Genomic DNA, 20,092 nt, shown 5'->3' with positions numbered 1-20,092 from the left:
CCTTCACTCGAGCTAGCCTCACGGCAAGGAGCTGGGGCTTGCGCAGGACACTGGAAGACAGCCGCAGTGGCAAGATTAGATTGGGACCCACTGACGTAACTCGTAGTGACTGTCTGAAAGGGAACGTCTCGGTTACGTATGTAACCATTGTTCCCTGAAGAAGGGAACAGAGGCGCTATGTCCGCATGCCACTGCCGCTGTACTGCTGAAATGGCCGGGGCGCACAGTCTCGGCTCCTCAGCAGGTCAAGTCAAGTCAAGCTTTATTAAGATCCCTTTTGGGCAATTTGGTTGCAAGCACAGGTAAACAGACAAAGAAACTGACACATACAATACATTATGGTAATAAATAACACATATTACAAAAAATTAAAAATAAAAAACCTTAAAAATACCTATTAAGACTTATTTAATAGTCTAATTGCACTCGGAACAAAAGAGTATTTGTATCGATTATTTTTAATCTTTGGTAATCTATAGCGACGACCTGAGGGCAACATAGAAAACTCTGGGTATAGAAAGTGTCCACTGTCTGAAATCACAGAATGGACTCGACTCAAAACATTTCTGTTAAACAGATCTGTCAAGCTTCTTTGCTCTTTACCTATAATCTTCCCACTGTTTTTAACTAATGTTTTTAGTGCATTTTTGTATTTCACACTAAGATTTCCAAACCAGCAGATAATGGAAAAGGACAACACTGGCTCTATATAAGACTTATAGAATAATTCCATCAGAGTTTTATCTATGTTAAATGATCTTAATTTTCTAAGACCGTAAAGGCGCTGCTGTCCCTTTTTACACAGGGCCTCTGTGTTCAAATCAAACCTCAGTTTTGTATCAATAATTGTTCCGAGATATTTATAACTATCCACACATTCAACCTTATTGTTCTTAACAAATGTGTCTTGGGAGGGATGTGTTTGTATTCTAAAATCAATACGCATGTCTTTTGTCTTGGATACATTAATCTGCAAACAGGCATCATCACACCACTTCACGAAATCATCAACCACTGGACCATGGCACGTTTCATTTTCTTCTAGAAGACTTACAATAACTGTGTCGTCTGCAAATTTTAAAAAGTACCTATTTTTATGTTTGCTTAGACAATCATTTGTATATAAAATGTACAATAAGGGAGACAAAACACATCCCTGAGGAGAACCTGTAGATGTTGTCCGGGGGGCTGAAAGACTACCATTTACTCTCACTCTCTGAGTTCGTTCAGTTAAAAAATCTAAGACCCAACCTACCAAATTAAGATCAAGACTAAAATTAGTAATTAACTTATCTGCTAAAATATGAGGTTGTAAAGAATTAAAAGCGGATGAGAAGTCAATAAATAAGAGCTTTGCATGAGTCTTACTACCCTCCAGGTGCTGCAATACCATATTTAGTAGAGTTGCTGTTGCATCTTCAACACCTCGCTTTGTTCTATATGCGAACTGAAGAGGGTCTAACAAATCCTTAGTTTTGTCTATTAATTCTTCTTTTACTAGTTTCTCAAAGCATTTCATTATAAGGGATGTTAATGCTATCGGCCTAAGGTCATTTAATGTTACAGCATGTGTAGTTTTCGGCACTGGCACTACAGTGGCTTCCTTCCAAAGTTTTGGAACTCTCTGAAGGGCAATTGATCTTTGAAAGATGTTACAAAACACTGGCGCCAATTGTTCTGCACAGACCTTAATTAAACGCCCTCCGATTTTATCAGGACCGGGGCTTTTTCTAACATTACAACCCTTGAAGACTTTCAGTACAGACAATTCATCAAAGAAGTTATAAGCACAACCATAACTAGTTTTAGATTTCATAGACTCTATCGCTGGACCAAAATCAGGCACATCAAAACGTAAATAAAACTTATTTAAGTCCTCTGCCAGTTTACTACTAGAGTCATACTCAGGTAACTGAACTTTCTTGATCTCACACCCCTTAGTTCCAGTTATAAGCGTCATCCCCTTCCAAACAGACCCCAAGTTGTTCATACTCAACTCTTTCTCAAGCTTTATTTTATAATTTAACTTTGCTTTCCTCACTTCTGATTTTATTTCCTTTTGCAGTTCAAGTTTTTTAGCCAAGTTGCCCTCATGAAATGCTCTACATCTCTCGTGCATAAGTACTTTGAGGGAATTTGTGAACCATGGCTTATTGTTTGGGAATATTTTAACAGACTTGCGGGGGATAAGCATCTCTTCACAGAAGGAGATATAGTCACTAGTGACATCTGTAAGTTCATCTATGCTCGAGCAAGAGTCATAAAAAACATCCCAGTCCGTACACTCCAAACATCCCTGCAAAGATGCAGTAGACTCCTCAGACCACAAGCTGATGTTCTTAGTCTGTGGCCGTACTCTTCTTAAAACAGTTTTATATACAGGGACAAGTAGGACAGTATTATGATCCGCCGACCCCACTGGAGGCTGAATAAAAGTCTTATATGCATCCTTAATTGATCCATAACAGAGGTCAAGAGTTGTATTATGACGTGTGGGGCAAGACACGTATTGATAAAAATTCCGCAAACACTGCTTCATGGAACACTTATTAAAATCGCCCAGGATCAGGTTTGGAGCATCTGGAGTAATAGCTTGCAGTCTATGCACAACACTCCCAAGGGTCTCTACTACATTTGCTTCATTTGCTCTCGGATGTATGTAGACCACTGTAATAAAAAGTTGAGGGAATTCGCGTGGCATGTATTGTGGTCTGAGTGATACAGAGAGCAGTTCAAGGTCTTTAGTGCACACGCTCTCTCTCACAGTAACAGATCTGCACCATGCTTGGTTTATATACAAACAAACGCCTCCACCTTGTTTTTTACCCGTAACTAAAGGACAACGATCCGTACGAAAAGGAGTGCCAAAACCGTCGATAATTACAGAGTTATCAGGGTCGCTACTTTTTAGCCACGATTCAGTGAAAGCCATAATACAAGCATCTTTATAGGCATGTTGGAAACGTACCATTGCTTGCAGTTCATCAATCTTGCTCCTAAGGGACTGGACGTTGGCCATGACGATTGACGGGAGAGGAATCCGATTTAGACGTAGCTTTCTCAGTCTCACCCGTACCCCTCCTTTCTTCCCTCTCTTCCGCATTTTCCGAGGGTTTCGATCCTGAGTGGTAAATGATCCTGTATTATTATGAACACCGTTTCCATGCGGCGGGCATTTGTCCACAGGATAGCGAACGTTGTAAGGCCGATGCCACTGAAGAAGAAACTCTTTACCATACTGGATCCTCACCGGCTGTTTAACAGGTGATGCATCCAGACACGCGAGAAGTAGGGATATAGCCCACAATAGGACAATAAACAGCACATCCATTTGACAGACTGGTCCTCGTTGGACGTTATTTAATGACAAAGTCCCAACAAACTCAAACAAACAAACTTTGGACAACAAGCACGCGACAGACAAGTCAGTTTAGGTCCTGTTTCTGCTGCTGGTCGCCACGTGCGTAACGCGGTGAGGTGGAGTTGGCTCGTTTTCTAATACCATTGGCTCGTTTTCTAATACTCGAAGATGATAGGGCTCTCTAGTGAAACCCGCATTTTGTCAGTCACTGACGTAATGTCTCCATTCCCTCCTTCAGGGAACGATGGTTACATACGTAACCGAGACGTTTTTAGTATATAGTATTTTTGCAATAATATAAAAGTGAATGGGATCCATCAACTGGTACAGGTTTGGAGCAACTTGAGGGTGAATAAATAAAGTGAATAATTAAATATTAATCTAAAACCGCCAGTAGGTGGCTGTAAGTCACTGTCTTAATGCTTGAGCCATCGGGTCGTTCGTTCGTTCATTCATTCATTCATTCATTCACAAAGCAAGTGACTGTATTTATGAATGAAACATTGAGTCTGATTCATTCACGAAACTCCCATGTGCGTTGTAGTTCTGCTGTGGCTTTCGTTGGAACTATTTTTTCGTTGTAAAATAGAGCAATCAATACTGACAATACTGTGTTTAAAATGAACATCACTTAATATTACCATTTTGTTTTTGAACTGGAAATGTTGCATTCTTGCTCGAATAATATTGATAATGATAATATTGAACATTAAAAACAAGACGCATGGTTTGTTTTTGTTTTGAAGAAAGTTTGTCTTAAAAGAATCTCTATGCACTCTGTGTCTATATTTGTTCTTCTTGCTAGTAAGTGCTAAATTCCTACATTTACAAAGGTAAAATGACAGTAATGTAGCTTGATTTGCTAAGGCAGCATACCGAGCAGCTCCTCTCATGCACAGTGCTTGTGTGGATGCAGTCAGGTAATTTGATTGGTTTTTTACCGTTTTATGGCATTTTTCCTGTTAGAAATACATGCTCGGTTAAGAATTAAATTAAATGGCAAAAACAAAGCATTTTGTTCACATACAAGTATGAGTACTGTGTCGCCTCAGTTTAGGAACTACTGGTCTAATGATTTAAACATTGTAACGGGACACTATGTTTAACGTGCCATCAACAAAGCTTGTATTTGAGCTCCTAGAAGCTCCCTGTATATAATACTGGAGTGTGTAATCAAGCTCTCTTCTGTTTCTCAGTAAAAAGGGGATTTCTGAAGGGAAAGAAGAAGACCATCACACTTCCTAAAGGAGGAATGGTGGAGCTGCTGGTTAAAGAGGCAAAAAACCTAACGGCTGTTAAAGGAGGGTCCTCTGACCCATTCGTCAAAGGGTGAGCTGAATTCCTCTGATTTAATTCATATACCTTTCGCAAACTCACAGTCCTGGTTTTCTGCTTGTGTATCAGATACCTACTGCCTGATGACAAGAAAAGCACAAAGCACAAGACAGCGGTGGTGAAGCGCACCGTAAACCCACACTGGAATCACACCTTCACATACTGCGGCCTGCAGCACAGTGATCTGGACAGTGTGTGTCTGGAGCTGACAGTGTGGGACAGGGAACCGCTCGCCAGCAACGTCTTCCTGGGTGGTGTGCGGCTCGGTGGAGGGACCGGTCAGTCTTTCTTTAGCTTAGCCTTTTTCAGTTCAATCTCTATTTTTGTATAAAAAATCCACAGTATGTATTTCAAAATCTGCATACATGCTAAATTCAGCGGTTTAAACAAACAATGGGTATATTATACTATTTTGAATTCGTAATATTTTGAATTAGCCTTTATTTTTATATTTTAATAACATTATAATAACACTTTTATTCTAATAAAGGTTCTAGTCATTTTCTTGTGATTTTCTGTTTTAAGTTAAAATATATAAATATATTTATATATAGCTTAAATTTATTTTTATTTTAGTTTTAGTAATTTGAATACTTCAACTTATCGTATACATAATTTTCATCTAATATCTATGTTTTAGTTCAATATATATATATATATATAGTTTTTAATAATTAACAATAACAACACTTGAAAGTCAATCACAAAATACTCAAGTTCTGCCAGGAATAAGAGCCAAACATTTCAAAGCACAACCTGAACACTAATGGAAGTCCATTTCATTTACTTCTTTACCATAGCATCCAATTATATTTCCCACAATAGTAGGACAGATTTGTTCAGATTTGATATTACTGTGCAATGTTCTCTAACTCAAATTAAGATAATCATTCAGTCCCACATGTTCTTGAATATAATTTACACTGTAATGTTCTTCTAAACGTCTCTTAAATCGATCATCAATGATGCATGAAGCATTAGTTTCTGCAACACATTTTGTAGTCATGCTAAACTAATTTACTGTTACAAATTTGTGATCGAGTCATTTGATTCTCTTTGATGGTTGTGTTAAAGGGGCCTTTTACAGTATTTATAATTACAAAAATTACTCAAAGTTTCTTGCACTAAAATCAGTTTACATGACTAATTTCCACCCTCTCTAGCCTTTATAATATTTTTCTACTTTAAGATTCCTATAAATAAAGGACCCCTATTAGGATTGGCTAACCTCTTCACATGTAAAATTAAATGACTATCACACCCCTAATAAATTGCTGACAAAGTAAATGTGGACAGTGATATATTTATGTGCTGATAGTTCAAACATAACCATGACATGTTCCTGACACTGAAAAGACTGGAATAATTATGCTGAAAATTCAGCTTTAGCTTCACAGAAATACATTTATTTTTAAAATATATTGCAATCATTTTGTTTAAATAAATGCTGACTTTGGTGTGCATAAGAGACTCATTTTCAAACACTAAAAAACGTACCATCTAGTGTAAATTCATTCATTTTGATTTTGACGAGATATTTTGTTTTTATAAAATGTTTCAAAATAGCATAAAGACAAACCATTGTTGCCATTTTAATTTTGATCATTTCTCTGTGATTTACTAAATGGGCTTTTTGTGAATTGCTTAAAAAATGTTTGAACACTAACAGCCAAAAAATTGTCACCTAGGTAGCTAAGATAAGTATATTTTATTTCTTTAAACAACCTTTGAAATGTTTCCACTGTGGGTGTCTGAGCAGTACAGCTAAGATCTCTGTGTTTATATCTTGCATACAGAGCAATCAAATGACCTGCTTGTGTCCTGCAGGTCTGAGTTATGGGAAAGAAGTAGATTGGAACGATTCCTGCGGCGAGGAGCAGCGGCTATGGCAACGCATGATTGACAACCCTGAAGTCCCACAAGAGTGCACACTGATGCTGCGATCCAGCATGGCCAAGAGGAAGACATAGAGAGAAGACGAGGGACAGTTTCCCTGGCAATACGCATCAAATCTGATCACCTCTAGACACTTTAAAGTGCTCTTTATGTTCTTTAGCAGTACTCGCACTACCCAGATTCTGATTCCAAAGTGCATTTGCTCTCTAAATTCTCAAAACACATCTGTGGCATACACATATGGGCCTTTAATGTGTCTCAATTGTGACCACATGGAATTGGATTTCAATCACTATCATATATCATCTATATATCATATAGATTTCCATATATATCATATGTGACCCTGGACCACAAAACCGGTCACATGGGTCACAATTTTGAAAGTGGGATTTATACATCACATGAAAGCTGAATAAATAAGCTTTCCATTGATGTATGGTTTGTTAGGATAGGACAATATTTGGCTGAGATACAACTACAGTATTTGAACATCTGGAATCTGAAAGAGCCAAAAAATCTAAATATTGAGAAAATCGCCTTTAAAGTTGTCCATTTATGTTCACGTTTGTGCTGCATTCAGTCACAAAAATAAATGTTTTATATATTTACGGTAGGAAATTTACTAAATATCTTCATAGAACATGATCTTTACTTAATATCCTAATGATTTTTGTCATAAAAGAAAAATCGATAATTTTGACCCATAAAATTTATTGTTGGCTATTGCCACAAATATACCCGTGCTTTCATAAAAACTTATGACTGGTTTTGTGGTCCAGGGTCACATATATCACTTATATCAGTGCGGTACTTCATGTTGATAAAGCACACAGGAAGAGCAAAAAGAAATGGTACACAGTCTCTCCAAAAATATTTTTAAATCTCTCATATAAGCACTTTTATTTTTTTTCACATTCACATTAGTTGAGTACCTGTATTAAGCAATCCTTGGAATAGTGTGCTTCAAATTTAGTTGATATCAGGCTTACTGAAGAAAGAATATTACTCTGTACTTGTATATTTACATTATTTCAAGGTGTCCTTTTTACAAACGTTGGTCATAACTGTGAATAGCACATGAGTACTATTTAAAAAGAGCATAGTGAGCATTATCAACAATCAAAGGTCACAGTTGTCCAGAAAGAACAAAGCACAAAGCACTTCCTCCATACACACACACACAAGAGATTTTTTTTTAATCCAATTTGCACAAATACCACCTGCACATAACACTTGTACAAATGGTAGACTAACTGAGAACAATGTACTGTAATTTCATAGCTAGTTCTGCCAGTTAGAATGTGAAAATAGGTGCGTGGCATAAAAAGATTATCTTGGAACAATGTGGTTCATTACCTTTAACTAGATGTACAGTTCCTCAAAGAAAATCCTGTTTTTGGTAAAATGATAGTTATTACCCCAAATGTAAAGTAGATAAAGTATATTACATTTCTATTAAGAGATCTTTAAGCCTGTTTTCTAAAGACTAGTCACAGTTCAGCATGCAAATTGACATGATTGTTGTCAGGTAGACCCCCCCACCCCCACCACCACTGTTCTATCACACAGAAAGCCTCACTCCAACGGAGAAAGTAGTTTAGCGTGGTAGAAAGTACACACTGCACAAATGCATGATGTTTACCATAACCGAAAATACAAAGAAAAACCTAAGAATAAAATTGTAAGTGGTTTAAGGTTCTATTTTAATATAAAAAGAAAAAAGAGGGATTGAAATACTCAAATTGTCACAAAAAACACATACATATGCACACATATTGTATAAGCACAAGGCCTATAGCCCCTATATTGAGTTTTGAGGTTAGTTTAATAGTCAATTCCCTAGTTGATCCATTTGAGACGTCATGTCACTGTGAGGTCTCCATGAATAATGTGTGCACCCCCTTTTACACCTAATACTCTTGTTAGAATCAGTCAAGTGAATAGAGCTTATATCACACCGTAAAATAAATTAAGAGATTTTGTGGCATGTGTAAGGCTTTATCAATGTGTGGATGTTTGACATCCAAGTGTTCCCATGTCTGATGTTGTCTAAAGCTGTTTGATTCACAGCATGTTCAGTGTATGTGTGCTGTTTCCACTCTCTCATCAGGAAGACAGTGTTTAGGACTGTTCTGTACTGTATCATCTTCAAAAAGAGAATAAACTATTATTTAACCACTCTTGCTGCTTCATTTCTCCTTTTCCCACATCTTTATTATTCTCAACCATTCTCTCTCTCTCTCTCTCTCTCTCTCTCTCTCTCTCTCTCTCTCTCTCTCTCTCTCTCTCTCTCTCTCTTAAATATGTGCTACTTAAATATTTGTGGAAAGATGTTTTTTAGGATTCTCTGATGAATAGAAAGTTCAAAAGCATTCGTTTTAAATAGAAATTTCTCTTTACTCTCACATTTGGTGTTTTTGTAAATCCATTTTTAATAAATATTATTTTGCGATAAAGTGGCTAAACTAGCTGGTTTAAAAAATCACATTATTGTTCTCTTGACTTGTCACGAGTCTTTGTAATCATTTCTTTGTGATAATTTTTTTTTTACATGGCAACAAAATGGCTTCCACTGACTTATACAATAGTTTTTCAAACATTCCAAAAATACTTAATATATATTTTAAAGCAAAGCTGATTCACTACTTGTAAGAAATCATAATATAACACGCCAAAATATTTGAACAGCTGATGCTAGAGCAAGGTGAGCGGCTGCTTATATGCTCCGGCAATTCATTGAAAGATTAGATGGGTCCACTCCTCCCGAAATTACGTTGTGAACTTCACTTCATTTTAATTCAGAAATTGAAAACATATTAATCATAACTAATGTACTCAGTTCAATTTGACCATATTTTTTTACCAAACCAAAGGACCCAGATAAACCCTACCGGCCTTTTAAAAAAGCAGTCTCATGCTCTCAAATTTCAATCATCAAACAGGCTTTTATTACATTAATATTGCTTTGGTAATATTTCTTAAGAAAAGTAGACCATCCACTCTGACATAAATAGAGACAACAGACAAATCAAATAGAGCAAAACATCATAAAAAGACAAACAACAAAGACTCACTCATGCATTCATATTGAGAGATGTGTGTGCATGTGTGCATGTTTACAATATATGATAAGATGTAGCAGCTCTATCCAGACTCTCTTGTAATGTGGTTTGCTTTATACCCAGTAGAAAATGATGTGTAAATGTGTGCACTGTATATATACATCTAGCAGCTCTGTCCAGCCTCTGTCTGTAGTATGGCCTCCTCAGTGCGGAGCGGAAACGTGTCAATGGTGGTGAAGATCTCTGCTGCTGTGATGGGGAAAGTGTAGCGTTGCTTATCCACACCCTGTTTGTCCAGCAGCACCATGCTAAAGGAATTCTGAGACAACTGCAACAGCAACCTGACCCACACACACAAAACACACACATTTACTGCACATTCAGTAGAATGCTGCGTATCAGGATGTGCTTTCTAATAGGAGCAATTCACAAGTTCTTATCTACAAAACATAATTGAAAGAATATTCATTTAGAGCTTTCTTTCAAGCGCTGTAATCTAAAAAGTAACTGAAATCGAGTAATTAAGTACCTGAGTTGTAGAGACAGCCCCGGAAGGATGAGTCTGTGTCTGATGCGACCGATCTGAGCTGGATACACCCCCACCAGCTCAATCACCGTCACATGCCTTAAGTCCAGACCACACTGAGCATGCTGCACAATACAGATCATCCAGTTTATTTGCAAGATGTGTGTATGTATTTATTATACCATAATTTTTACATTGTTGTACATATATCTTTGTGAGGACATTCATTGACACAATGCGATCTCTAGCTCCTTACCCTAACACCACACATCACAACTAAGTGCCTAACCCGAACGCTTACTTTAAAACCAAGTCTTGACCCCCAGACAGGCATTTAAAGGGGTCTCAGAAGTCAAAGTCAAAGAACTAGTGGTGACGAAAGCTGACTGTGTCGGCTCCGTCTCAGCCAAAAAGCTGCGCTTGAACACACCAAAAGGACTTAAAGGCGACTGTCTACTAGCACGTGTGTTATGTGCCTGCGAATAAGTAAATAACTGTCTATATTAGTTAGGTATCAATATTCTCATCATTCAAAAAGGAAAACCGAAACTAGGACTGCAGATATACAAACCGTAAATAAAGCAACGCTTGCTTACTATTTTGAATATCAATCAAGCTAATCAGTTTTTCATTCCAGTCGCTTCATGTTGTTATGAAAATATTAGTGCATTCGAATGCTCGGGTAAGATGACGTAAAATTTTGCTCGCTTTCATCACTTTCACTTTTATTCTGTTCACTAAGCTGAACAGCCAATCAGAGCTCTCTCTCTCACCGGTGGCCCAACACCAATTCCACAAGCTGAATCAGCCCATGAAAAAAACCCCGGATGGCGCCAGAATAGAGGCGACGGTGTGGAAAAAAAAAACTATCCCGACCCACACTCAAAAACGGCCCAACATTGCCCGACGGCCGACCGTCGGCTTGGTGTGTCTCAAATTGGTCATCACAAAGATAGTTGTACAAGTACACAAACAGACACACTTTGAGCAAACTATTTTTTAACTAGCCTACTTTAAAGCAGAGGTGTGAAGTCCAGGGGTCAGAAAGTAAAAGTCCTGCCATATGTTTATTCCACCCATGAACTCAGCAAGCTGATTTCACTAATTAGTTCTATCTCCTGGCTGAAAAACTGTGCTAATTAGCAAATCCAGGTGATTGGAACAAAATACTGGGGAGAAATTTTTCTTTCTGAACCTGGACTTTACACCTCTGCTTTAAACTTAACACTTAAAGCTTTTCAAACTACTTAAAACATTCCGACTAAGCTTCATATGCTTTATTTTGTAGAATAAATAGAATAAAGAGGAGAGATATTAATCTTGTACCTGTAAATTAGTCATCTGGAATCTGTAGTAGTGATTGGCAGCCGAGGGGGCTGAGATGATCAAAATGCGCCGTTTCTCATAGAATTGGTCCAACAATGCAGCAGCGGACCGCACACCGACATTAATATTCATGGCTTTTAATAAAACAAATCATCAGGATGTTATTCACCAGAGGGCAGGAAAGTAAGAGTAAGATCATGAATTTTACATGAACTGTGAGGTTTAATCGCATAAGAATAACGTGAATAATTCTGTCATGAAAATTGTCATTCATGTTACTCTAGCATTTTGCCTCACAATATTAAATATACATATTCTGCAAGAATAAGCAGCATCATTCTTATTTAGGAACGCTATGCAATCTTGCATTTCAGGGCGTATAATGTTTAATGCGAGGAATATCTCTGGCTAAGGTGTTTGTGAGATGTTAATGTGTGTTACGTACGGGCACAGGAAGTCTCCAGGCCAGACCATTCCATGTTAAACTGGCAGACTCTGGCAGCGCTGCCCTTCAGCTCGTAGCCACCCAGACAGCGGAATTCACACGTCGCCCCGTAATTATCACCCGCACTGTCACATTTCATCCAGCCATTGTCAGGGACAGAGAGAGGAGTACACCGACGCACTGCAATGTGTATATAACACACACTTATTACCTTACTTACACACATTCATATATCACAATGCCAACACATTATGCAATGTTCTGCAACTAAAGAAAAAAGCAAGGATGCTACAAACTACAGTGTAGCTTTTTCAGTAACACACACACACACACACTGCCGTTCAAAAGTTTGCGGTCAGTTTTTGTTGTTTTTAAGGAATTAATACTTTTTGTTTATGTTTTTTAAGGAATTAATAATTTTATTCAGCAAGGATGCACTAAACTAATCATTAAAATTTTACAAAAGGTTTATATTTCATATAAGTGCTGTTAATTTGATCTCTCTAAAGAATTTTGAAAAAAATGTATCAAGGTTTCTAGAAAAATTTTAATCAGTACAACAATTTTTTAACAATGTTAAAAATAAGAAATGTTTCTTGAGCACCAAATCAGCATATTAGAATGATTTCTGAAGGATCATGTGACACTAAAGAGAGGAGTAATTATGCTATAAGAATAATTACATTTTTAAATGTATAATAGAAAACATTTAACTGTAATATTTCAGTGTTTTGGATTTTATGCACTTTTTTATTGCCCAAAAAAGCATTGCTCTTTGTTTAGCTAACCAATTTCAAAGAATAACTTGACTTAAATCATGAGTAAATGATTAAACATTTCAAACATTAAATATTTCACTAAAGAACTTACCTCTCACTCGAACATTGAACCTGCAGGTCGCCTTGTTCTCAGCACGGTCAAACACAGTGTATGATAATTTATGATTCCCTTCTGGGAAGTGCGAGCCTGGTGGCTTTCCTTTCAGTATAACACTACAACAACAACAACAACAACAACAATGGTTTCTCATGACAAGAATCTAGACAGTGATTAGATGTGAATTAAATGTGAATTCAGTGATTCTCTTTGGTCAATCTTAGCAAAGAGGGGTCAAATATTTTTGAATCAAGACCACTGAACTGAGTGAGCATAAAACTGATTCACTGACTCTGTTAGGATGCCGTCCGCTGTGTCTTTGCCCTCTGGCGTGTCCCACGTCACTTTGGCAGTGAGTTTTCCTGGTTCAGCTGTCTTCTCCTTTATATTAGGACACTTAATAACTGGGGGATCCACATCTGAGACAGAAAGCACCTTTACAAGCCAATACTAGGCCTATGTCATCAACCCAAATCTGTAAATGAATATTAGTGAGAGCTCAATGACTGTTTCACTCACCCAGGCACACACTGTTTCCCCCGCTCCACGTTCTGCTGCTTTGGCAGGTGGCGCTGTGGACTCCACGGAGTGTGTATCCTGGTGAGCAGAAAAACTGGCAGCGGGAGTTGAAGTAAGACCCGTCTGAACACTTAAAACCTCCGTTAGATGGCATGGTCAGTTTAGGACAGCGGACTTCTGTAAACATAATTCATACCCTGGTGAAAATGGATTTTCAATGGACAATCACAGCTGTCAACCCAAATAAAGCCATGTGTCATTCAGCTGCTGACTGACGTGTGGCTGGTTGTACTAAGCGGTGTCTTAAGATGTCTTCAGGAATCAGTCATTTGAGACACCTGATCAATGCAACAACTCAATAAATGAATTAAAATAGATACAATCAACAATCAAACTTTCAGCATGTGGCAAAAAAGATAATTGAATTTAAAGTTTGGTCATCAAAAATAATCAATTAATAAAAACATTAGAAAAACAATACCATTCAAAGTCAAGTTTGGGGTCAGTAAGGATGCATTAAATTGATCAACAGTGAAAGTAAAGACATTTACAAAAGATTTCTATTTCAAATAAATTCTGTTCTTTTGGACTTTCTATTCATCAAAAAATCTATATATTAATCAGCATAACCATTTTCAACATTGATAATATTAAGAAATGTTTCTTGAGCAGCAAATCCGCATATTAAAATGATTTCTGAAGGATCATGTGACAGAGTAATGAATGATGCTGAACATTCAGCTTTGCCATCATTGGAATAAATTGCATTTTAAAATACATTCAAATAGAAAAAAGTTATTTTAAATTGCAATAATATTTCACAATGTTGCTTTACCGTTTTACTGTTTTTTTTTTATTGTAGTTTTGATAATATAAATTCAGCCTTGGAGAGCATAGGAGACTTCCTAATCTTACTGACTCCAAACTTTTGAACGGTATAGTGTAAATTAAAAATATTAAACAAATAATTAGTTATATTGAATTGATTGATGAATGCATTAAAAATATTGTGTTCAAATATAGAAGTGACTATGCCTTAATCCTTTCCTTAATCATTCAAGTGAGTTAACACGTCAGCATTTATAGGCAATATGATCTTATAATTAAGTTCAGTAAATGTTGACCTCTGCAGGCGTAGTTTCCTGACCACTGTTTGCTGGCCATACAGAGAATCTCGCTGCTGCCGTGCATCTCGTAGCCCGTCTTACAGCGGATCTTGCACCGAGTTCCCAGAACGTTCTTATAACGCTCTCCGCGTGGTGTCTGGCAGCTGACGTGACCATGTTTGACTTTCACTGGGGCGCACCACGGCACGCCTAGAAAGAGACATACGTTATCACACATGTACGCAAATGCACTGAAGAAAGACACCAAAACACGGCCTTCAAAGCTTACCTTGACAACTGGCATCATCCAGACATGAATGGAGAAAGCGTGAACAAAGATAAAGTAGCACAGCCACAGAAGAAGAGGAAGCAATCAGAGGCCTGAAGACTAAGCAGGCAGTCAGAGATGTAGTGTCTTCTGTGTTGTTGTGAGTGTATGTGTTCTGACAGCAGCGCTCGTGTGTTAAGATGTGGTAAGAGTGTTTCACTGAGAGAAGATGGGTTTAAGTTCTGTGTAATGGGTTTTTGGGATCAACATGTGCATTTAATGTAGTATGTCCTTGCATGTTTTCACCTGTGTGTCGCACATCTTCATCATCAGTGTATGGCCAGTATCCAGAGCCTGCAAAACAGTGTAGGACAGCACAAGCAAGAAGAGTTGGCATGACCGCAGAATTTCAGATTCAGTTCAACTAGAATCATTGTATTCTGTGTGACTATATTAGAACAAAACAAACCACAGTTTGGTTTTTGTTGTAATATCTTGTAATATTGTTATGTTCAGTCTAACTATGGAAGCCTCAGAATAAAAAAGGTAATTGTGTACACTATCGTTCAAAAATCTGGGGTCAGTAAGATTTATTTAAGGGATTTTTATTCAGCATGGACTCATTTAATTGATCAAAAATTGACAGTAACAACATTTATAATTTATAATGAAATGTTACTTATGTTATAATACTTTCTATTCATCAAAATATCCTGGAAAATATCCTGAAAAAAAAGGATCACGGTTTCCAGAAAATTATTAAGCAGCACAACTGTTTTCAACATTGATAATAAGTCATATTTTTGAGCACCAAATCAGAATATTAGAATGATTTCTGTAATGATGCTGAAGATTCAGCTTTGTCATCACGGGAATACATTACATTTTAAAATAGAAGTTATTTTAAATTGTAATAACATTTCACAATCACAATATTGCTTTTTTTTACTATATTAAATATCTGCAGCCTTGGTGAGCATATGAGACAAAAACAGTAGCCTATGTTAAAAGACAAAAACAAAAAATATTACCTATCTATCTTGACCCCAAACGTTTGAATGGTACTGCATTTATTCACAATCTTTGTATGTGACAGACACACATACTTTTCACATCTAACTTTTTTTTTTTACTTTATCTTTATCAATGTGACTTTTTTTAAATTATTATGATTATTACATTTATATTTTTAAACAGGCTTTCATAGCTAGGCTATCACTGAAATGGGTTTGTTGTATTTATTGACATGGCATGAAATGCAACAATGACCCCTGCGGGTAATGAAGTGAATTACAGTGTGTCATGTTGCGATGCAGTGAAAATGGCAGCCACATAAAATAACATTCATACGGCACACTATATTAGGATAACATGCTCTACAGGGAACATGACAAGATGGAATAAATGTTGGCATGGCTTTATTCAGAGGTCAGACTAGTAGCTGCCCATTTTTCTTGCTTATTTACATTCAGTGTCATAACAGAAGCTCCTTCACAACAGTCAACGTGTAATTTCATCCTCCACCATGCTGCAGGAAAAACAGTAATGTTCTCCAACAGAAACAGGGTTCAGTGTTCTATTCCATCTAATTCGGTGACTTGTACTTACTGTATTATGAAAGTAAGTGATCCATACTCCAATGAAACTTAAAACAAGTCCTGCTTCAAGAAATCATGGAAAACTCCATTACCCACATTTTACCCTCTTTGATTGGGATCAAACACACAAAAAAACTAGAAGCTGTATTCACACTGATTTGCTTTTTTATTCCCTAGTTCTGTTCTCTTGGGTCGTGTGTGTGTGTGTGTGTGTGTGTGTGTGTGTGTGTGTGTGTGTGTGTGTGTGTGTGTGTGTGTGTGTGAGTGGATGGCTGATCACACAGCAAGTTAGATCAAAGCTCCCTCTGATGCAGTAACAAGAACTTGAGAGAGAGAGACAGAGCAGCAAACACATACATAAACACACAATGTTAATGCAGAGCTAGAGGTGAATCATGACAGGACCACAGTTTTCCAACTTCTATCATGGAAAACACTCCACAGGGATCATGTGTGTGTGTGCTCCATTTGGCAGATGAGTTTTCCTGTTCCATTCTGTTAAGCTCAGCAGAACGTTGTGTAACCCAGAATACTCACTGACTTGGCTTAGATTTGCTCTGTTTCCTCTCTCTCTCTCTCTCTCTCTCTCTCTCTCTCTCTCTCTCTCTCTCTCTCTCTCTCTCTCTCTCTCTCTCTCTCTCTCTCTCTCTCTCTCTCTCTCTCTCTCACACACACACACACACACACACACACACACACACACACACACACACACACTGTTTCCACTTACAGAAAACTTTGTCAACTAAAACATATAGCTTCTCTTGAAAGGATTTCACAACTTATACAATGTTTATCTTAAAACTGGATTTGGATGAACGTTTTGCAGACATTCGTCATAAGAAAGCAAGATCCCTCAGGCTCCCCATGTTCAGTGTCTGCAACAGTTCTAGCCTCACAGATTCAGAGCTCTTATGAAGTTTAGTTAACCTTATTCTACAGACTGACTGGGAATTACAGACTAAGTAATTATGTTTTTTTATCAATCCATCAGCCAACACACATAGCCATTAGCCACTATCCAAAACACCTAAGCAACCACTGAAAAATGCTTGTGTAGCCACAAAAAACCTTAGCAACACCCTAGCAGCCACCCAGAGCACCTTAACTGGCTAACAACCACTCAGCACACGCTTTAACCTTCAAATCTCTCTCCAAACTGTCAATATATTCAAACTACATAACACTTATACTTACATATATTTCAAAAACTGCCCACATATTCAAACTACACTCTCTAAACAGCATTTAGACTTTTTAAAATATTTTATTGTCAAAGTTTGTCTTCCTTTTTCTTTTTTTTTCTTTTTTTTTTTACATTTTAGTTTGAAACTATTGTACCCTCACATCAATGTCTAAATAAAGCAACATCAACAGTGTCAAAAATGCGCAACTAATGATTTTTTCTCTCCCTCATATATGCAACAAGCTTTGCTCATCCAAAAGAGTTAATCTCTGGGAGCTACTGATTCACATTAGACAAAAAATAGCTCAGAATGTTACATTCATTCGAGTTTGGGCATGTGACCGTTTTACAACTACAAGCATTCACTCATACTAGTTTGAGTCAGGACAGTGTTATATGGCCAGTCTGAGTCTATTCAATCTTAATCTTGTAACATGTCTTCAAGTTTTAGCCAGCATGAGTCTGTGTTTGTGTTCACAAGGCCATAAAATACACAAACACAAATAGCCACCCAATCTTTGTTAATAAACAATGTACATCCTTTGAGTTAATTTACCAAAACGCATCATTTATTTTACTGGCGTTTACTTTACACATGCAAATAAAGCCAATATGTGAGTCTGATGGTCTGTTGTATTTGTAAATTGGACCTCTCATGCATTTACAAACTGTAGCCTGGACCACAACCACAACCTAAAACCCAAAGACAGGACGACAACCTCACACAGTCATTCCGCATTGAATCGCATTCCCAGCCGTGGTCTCACTCTAACAGTGCTCGAAATGGAGATTGGTAATTTAGAGCAATTAGTTCTACCACCACAACACATGCATCTCTTCAGCTTTTTCAATTGTGTTTTTCCAGCAGCACAGGACATTTGCATGTCTAAGCGAGTCCAAGCAAGACTCCTTTTTCATTAATTCTATAAACACATCAAATCTTGGAGTGAGAAACCATGAAGGTTTGAAGGGACCAAGGTGCACACGGTGAATGTAAGCAAGTGTGAACCGCTTCTGCTGGAATATAAACACATTACTTCATCACAATGTTTTCTGGAAAGTAAAATGCATTTTTGCTCTCACTACTGTAATATAAAGCAAATACTTCAAAGGAGCCTCTTTAGAAAACCAGCCTGATACAAACAACAATACTGATGAATCGAACATAAACCAAAGCACAAAAAAAGATTAAAATGTTATACAGATTCCTAAAATGATTATATAAATTGGTTGAATATATTAGTGACATCAGGTACATGCTTAGCAACCATAATCTAGTCATGGAAAAGTGGACAGTCTCTATAGCACACAAAAATCTAGATTTTTTTTAGTAAAAATTATTTCATAAAATGTGAATAACATATCAAAACATCAGACACATTTCCAAATAGCAGTCCCAGACTCCATAGCCCCCTTAGCATAGCCTGAGGGACAGTGAGTAGCACAACACCACCAGCATATTAATACACACCTCCCGTGATGCTTTATTACTTGTTCCATATTTTTTACTTATGTAAATTCAATGTCATTGATGATAATGATTACTATTTTATTCTATTGACTTGAGACTTAACCAAGGAAATGACTCATGATGAATAACACAAACAATCTTTAGATCTGCAAGACCCTATTGGGTAGGCACTTGAAAATCTGCCTAAAAAAATAACACTACATAGATGATGAAGGATAATGAACAAACATAATATTAAATATGCATGGTATTAATATTAATTATCCTGCTAGAAGTCCAAAATGGATTTGGCAAAACAAAAGACAGTTGAACATGTCTGCTCTATTTGCTTGGACATTTTCTAAATGATCCCAATAAATATTTGCTGACTCTTCGGGCACACTGCTGACCTACTGTCCAGAAGACATTATTACATTATTACTGTGTGCCACTAAATCACATATGTTTTACATTACAGACGAAGCATTCAAAAGATATGTCCTATCAGTTTTGAGCATTTCGACTAGGCGCTCAGTGTCCTACTGGTGACAAGTCATCAGTGCATTTTCATATGAAAGAGTTCAGTGTCTTTTCCCTGGATTTAAGAAACTTACCCCCTTCTTTCCCCCCAAACAGCCCCAAAAGCGTCCACGTAAACACTCTGAGCTCTGTTGAAATAGACTGTGCCTAATACAGAAAATCAAGCAGAAACAGCACGGGGAAACTCTCAAATGCACAAATACTCTATTTCCTCTGATTTTTGCACAGCTTTGCATTAGTTTGATAAGTATTGCTCAACACATTTTTATTGATTAAGGTCATAGCGCGAGACTCAACAGGATCCGTTTGGATGGGTCTCTTACCGTCATACGCAAAGCTTCCGGACAGCTGCAGTCCCACTATCATATACACACACATCCAGGTGTCCATCTTTAGGAAGTCCAGGAGCTGCTGGGAGACCTCGGGTACATTCCTACGATAGAACCAGAGCACAAGCCCGAGCCCGCCTCCTCAATAGAAATACGAGAGCTCTACATCCAGCGCGAGCGCGCGCACAGAGCGGCGCGGGGACTATTGATGTATAAAATGTGTACTGTTATTAGTGCTGCTTACAGTGTGTGACCCTAAAAAGTAG

The 20,092-nt window shown here is 37.4% G+C and overlaps 2 protein-coding genes across 6 annotated transcripts in view; one reads left to right on the top strand and one right to left on the bottom strand.

Moving 5' to 3' along the window:
- The window catches only part of sytl5 (synaptotagmin-like 5), a 27,260-nt gene extending 18,487 nt beyond the window's left edge, over window positions 1-8,773 (top strand). For all 4 annotated transcript variants that reach the window (XM_079619732.1, XM_079619730.1, XM_079619731.1 and 1 more), the window contains 3 exons: window positions 4,558-4,690; window positions 4,766-4,974; window positions 6,524-8,773. In XM_079619732.1, coding sequence (XP_079475858.1) covers window positions 4,558-4,690; window positions 4,766-4,974; window positions 6,524-6,666 — 485 coding nt within the window. In that variant the 3' untranslated portion in view covers window positions 6,667-8,773. The remainder of the gene's footprint in view (window positions 1-4,557; window positions 4,691-4,765; window positions 4,975-6,523) is intronic.
- On the bottom strand, window positions 7,510-20,092 carry srpx (sushi-repeat containing protein X-linked). 2 transcript variants are annotated; one of them, XM_079619733.1, is made up of 10 exons: window positions 19,821-20,092; window positions 15,030-15,077; window positions 14,474-14,665; window positions 13,350-13,526; window positions 13,123-13,249; window positions 12,825-12,946; window positions 11,955-12,134; window positions 11,510-11,643; window positions 10,187-10,308; window positions 7,510-9,998 (listed from the first exon to the last, which is right to left on the bottom strand). In XM_079619733.1, exons 1-10 carry the CDS (start codon window positions 19,885-19,887, stop codon window positions 9,821-9,823), a joined length of 1,347 nt encoding a protein of 448 aa, XP_079475859.1. In that variant the 5' UTR covers window positions 19,888-20,092; the 3' UTR covers window positions 7,510-9,820. The 2 variants fall into 2 exon arrangements, with proteins under 2 accessions (XP_079475859.1, XP_079475860.1); XM_079619734.1 differs by lacking the exon at window positions 15,030-15,077 and having other exon boundaries at window positions 19,821-19,977.

Source organism: Phoxinus phoxinus, assembly GCF_949152265.1.
Source record: "Phoxinus phoxinus genome assembly, chromosome: 7".
Lineage (NCBI taxonomy): Eukaryota > Metazoa > Chordata > Actinopteri > Cypriniformes > Leuciscidae > Phoxinus > Phoxinus phoxinus.
This window is presented reverse-complemented; position numbering and strand designations above follow the sequence as displayed.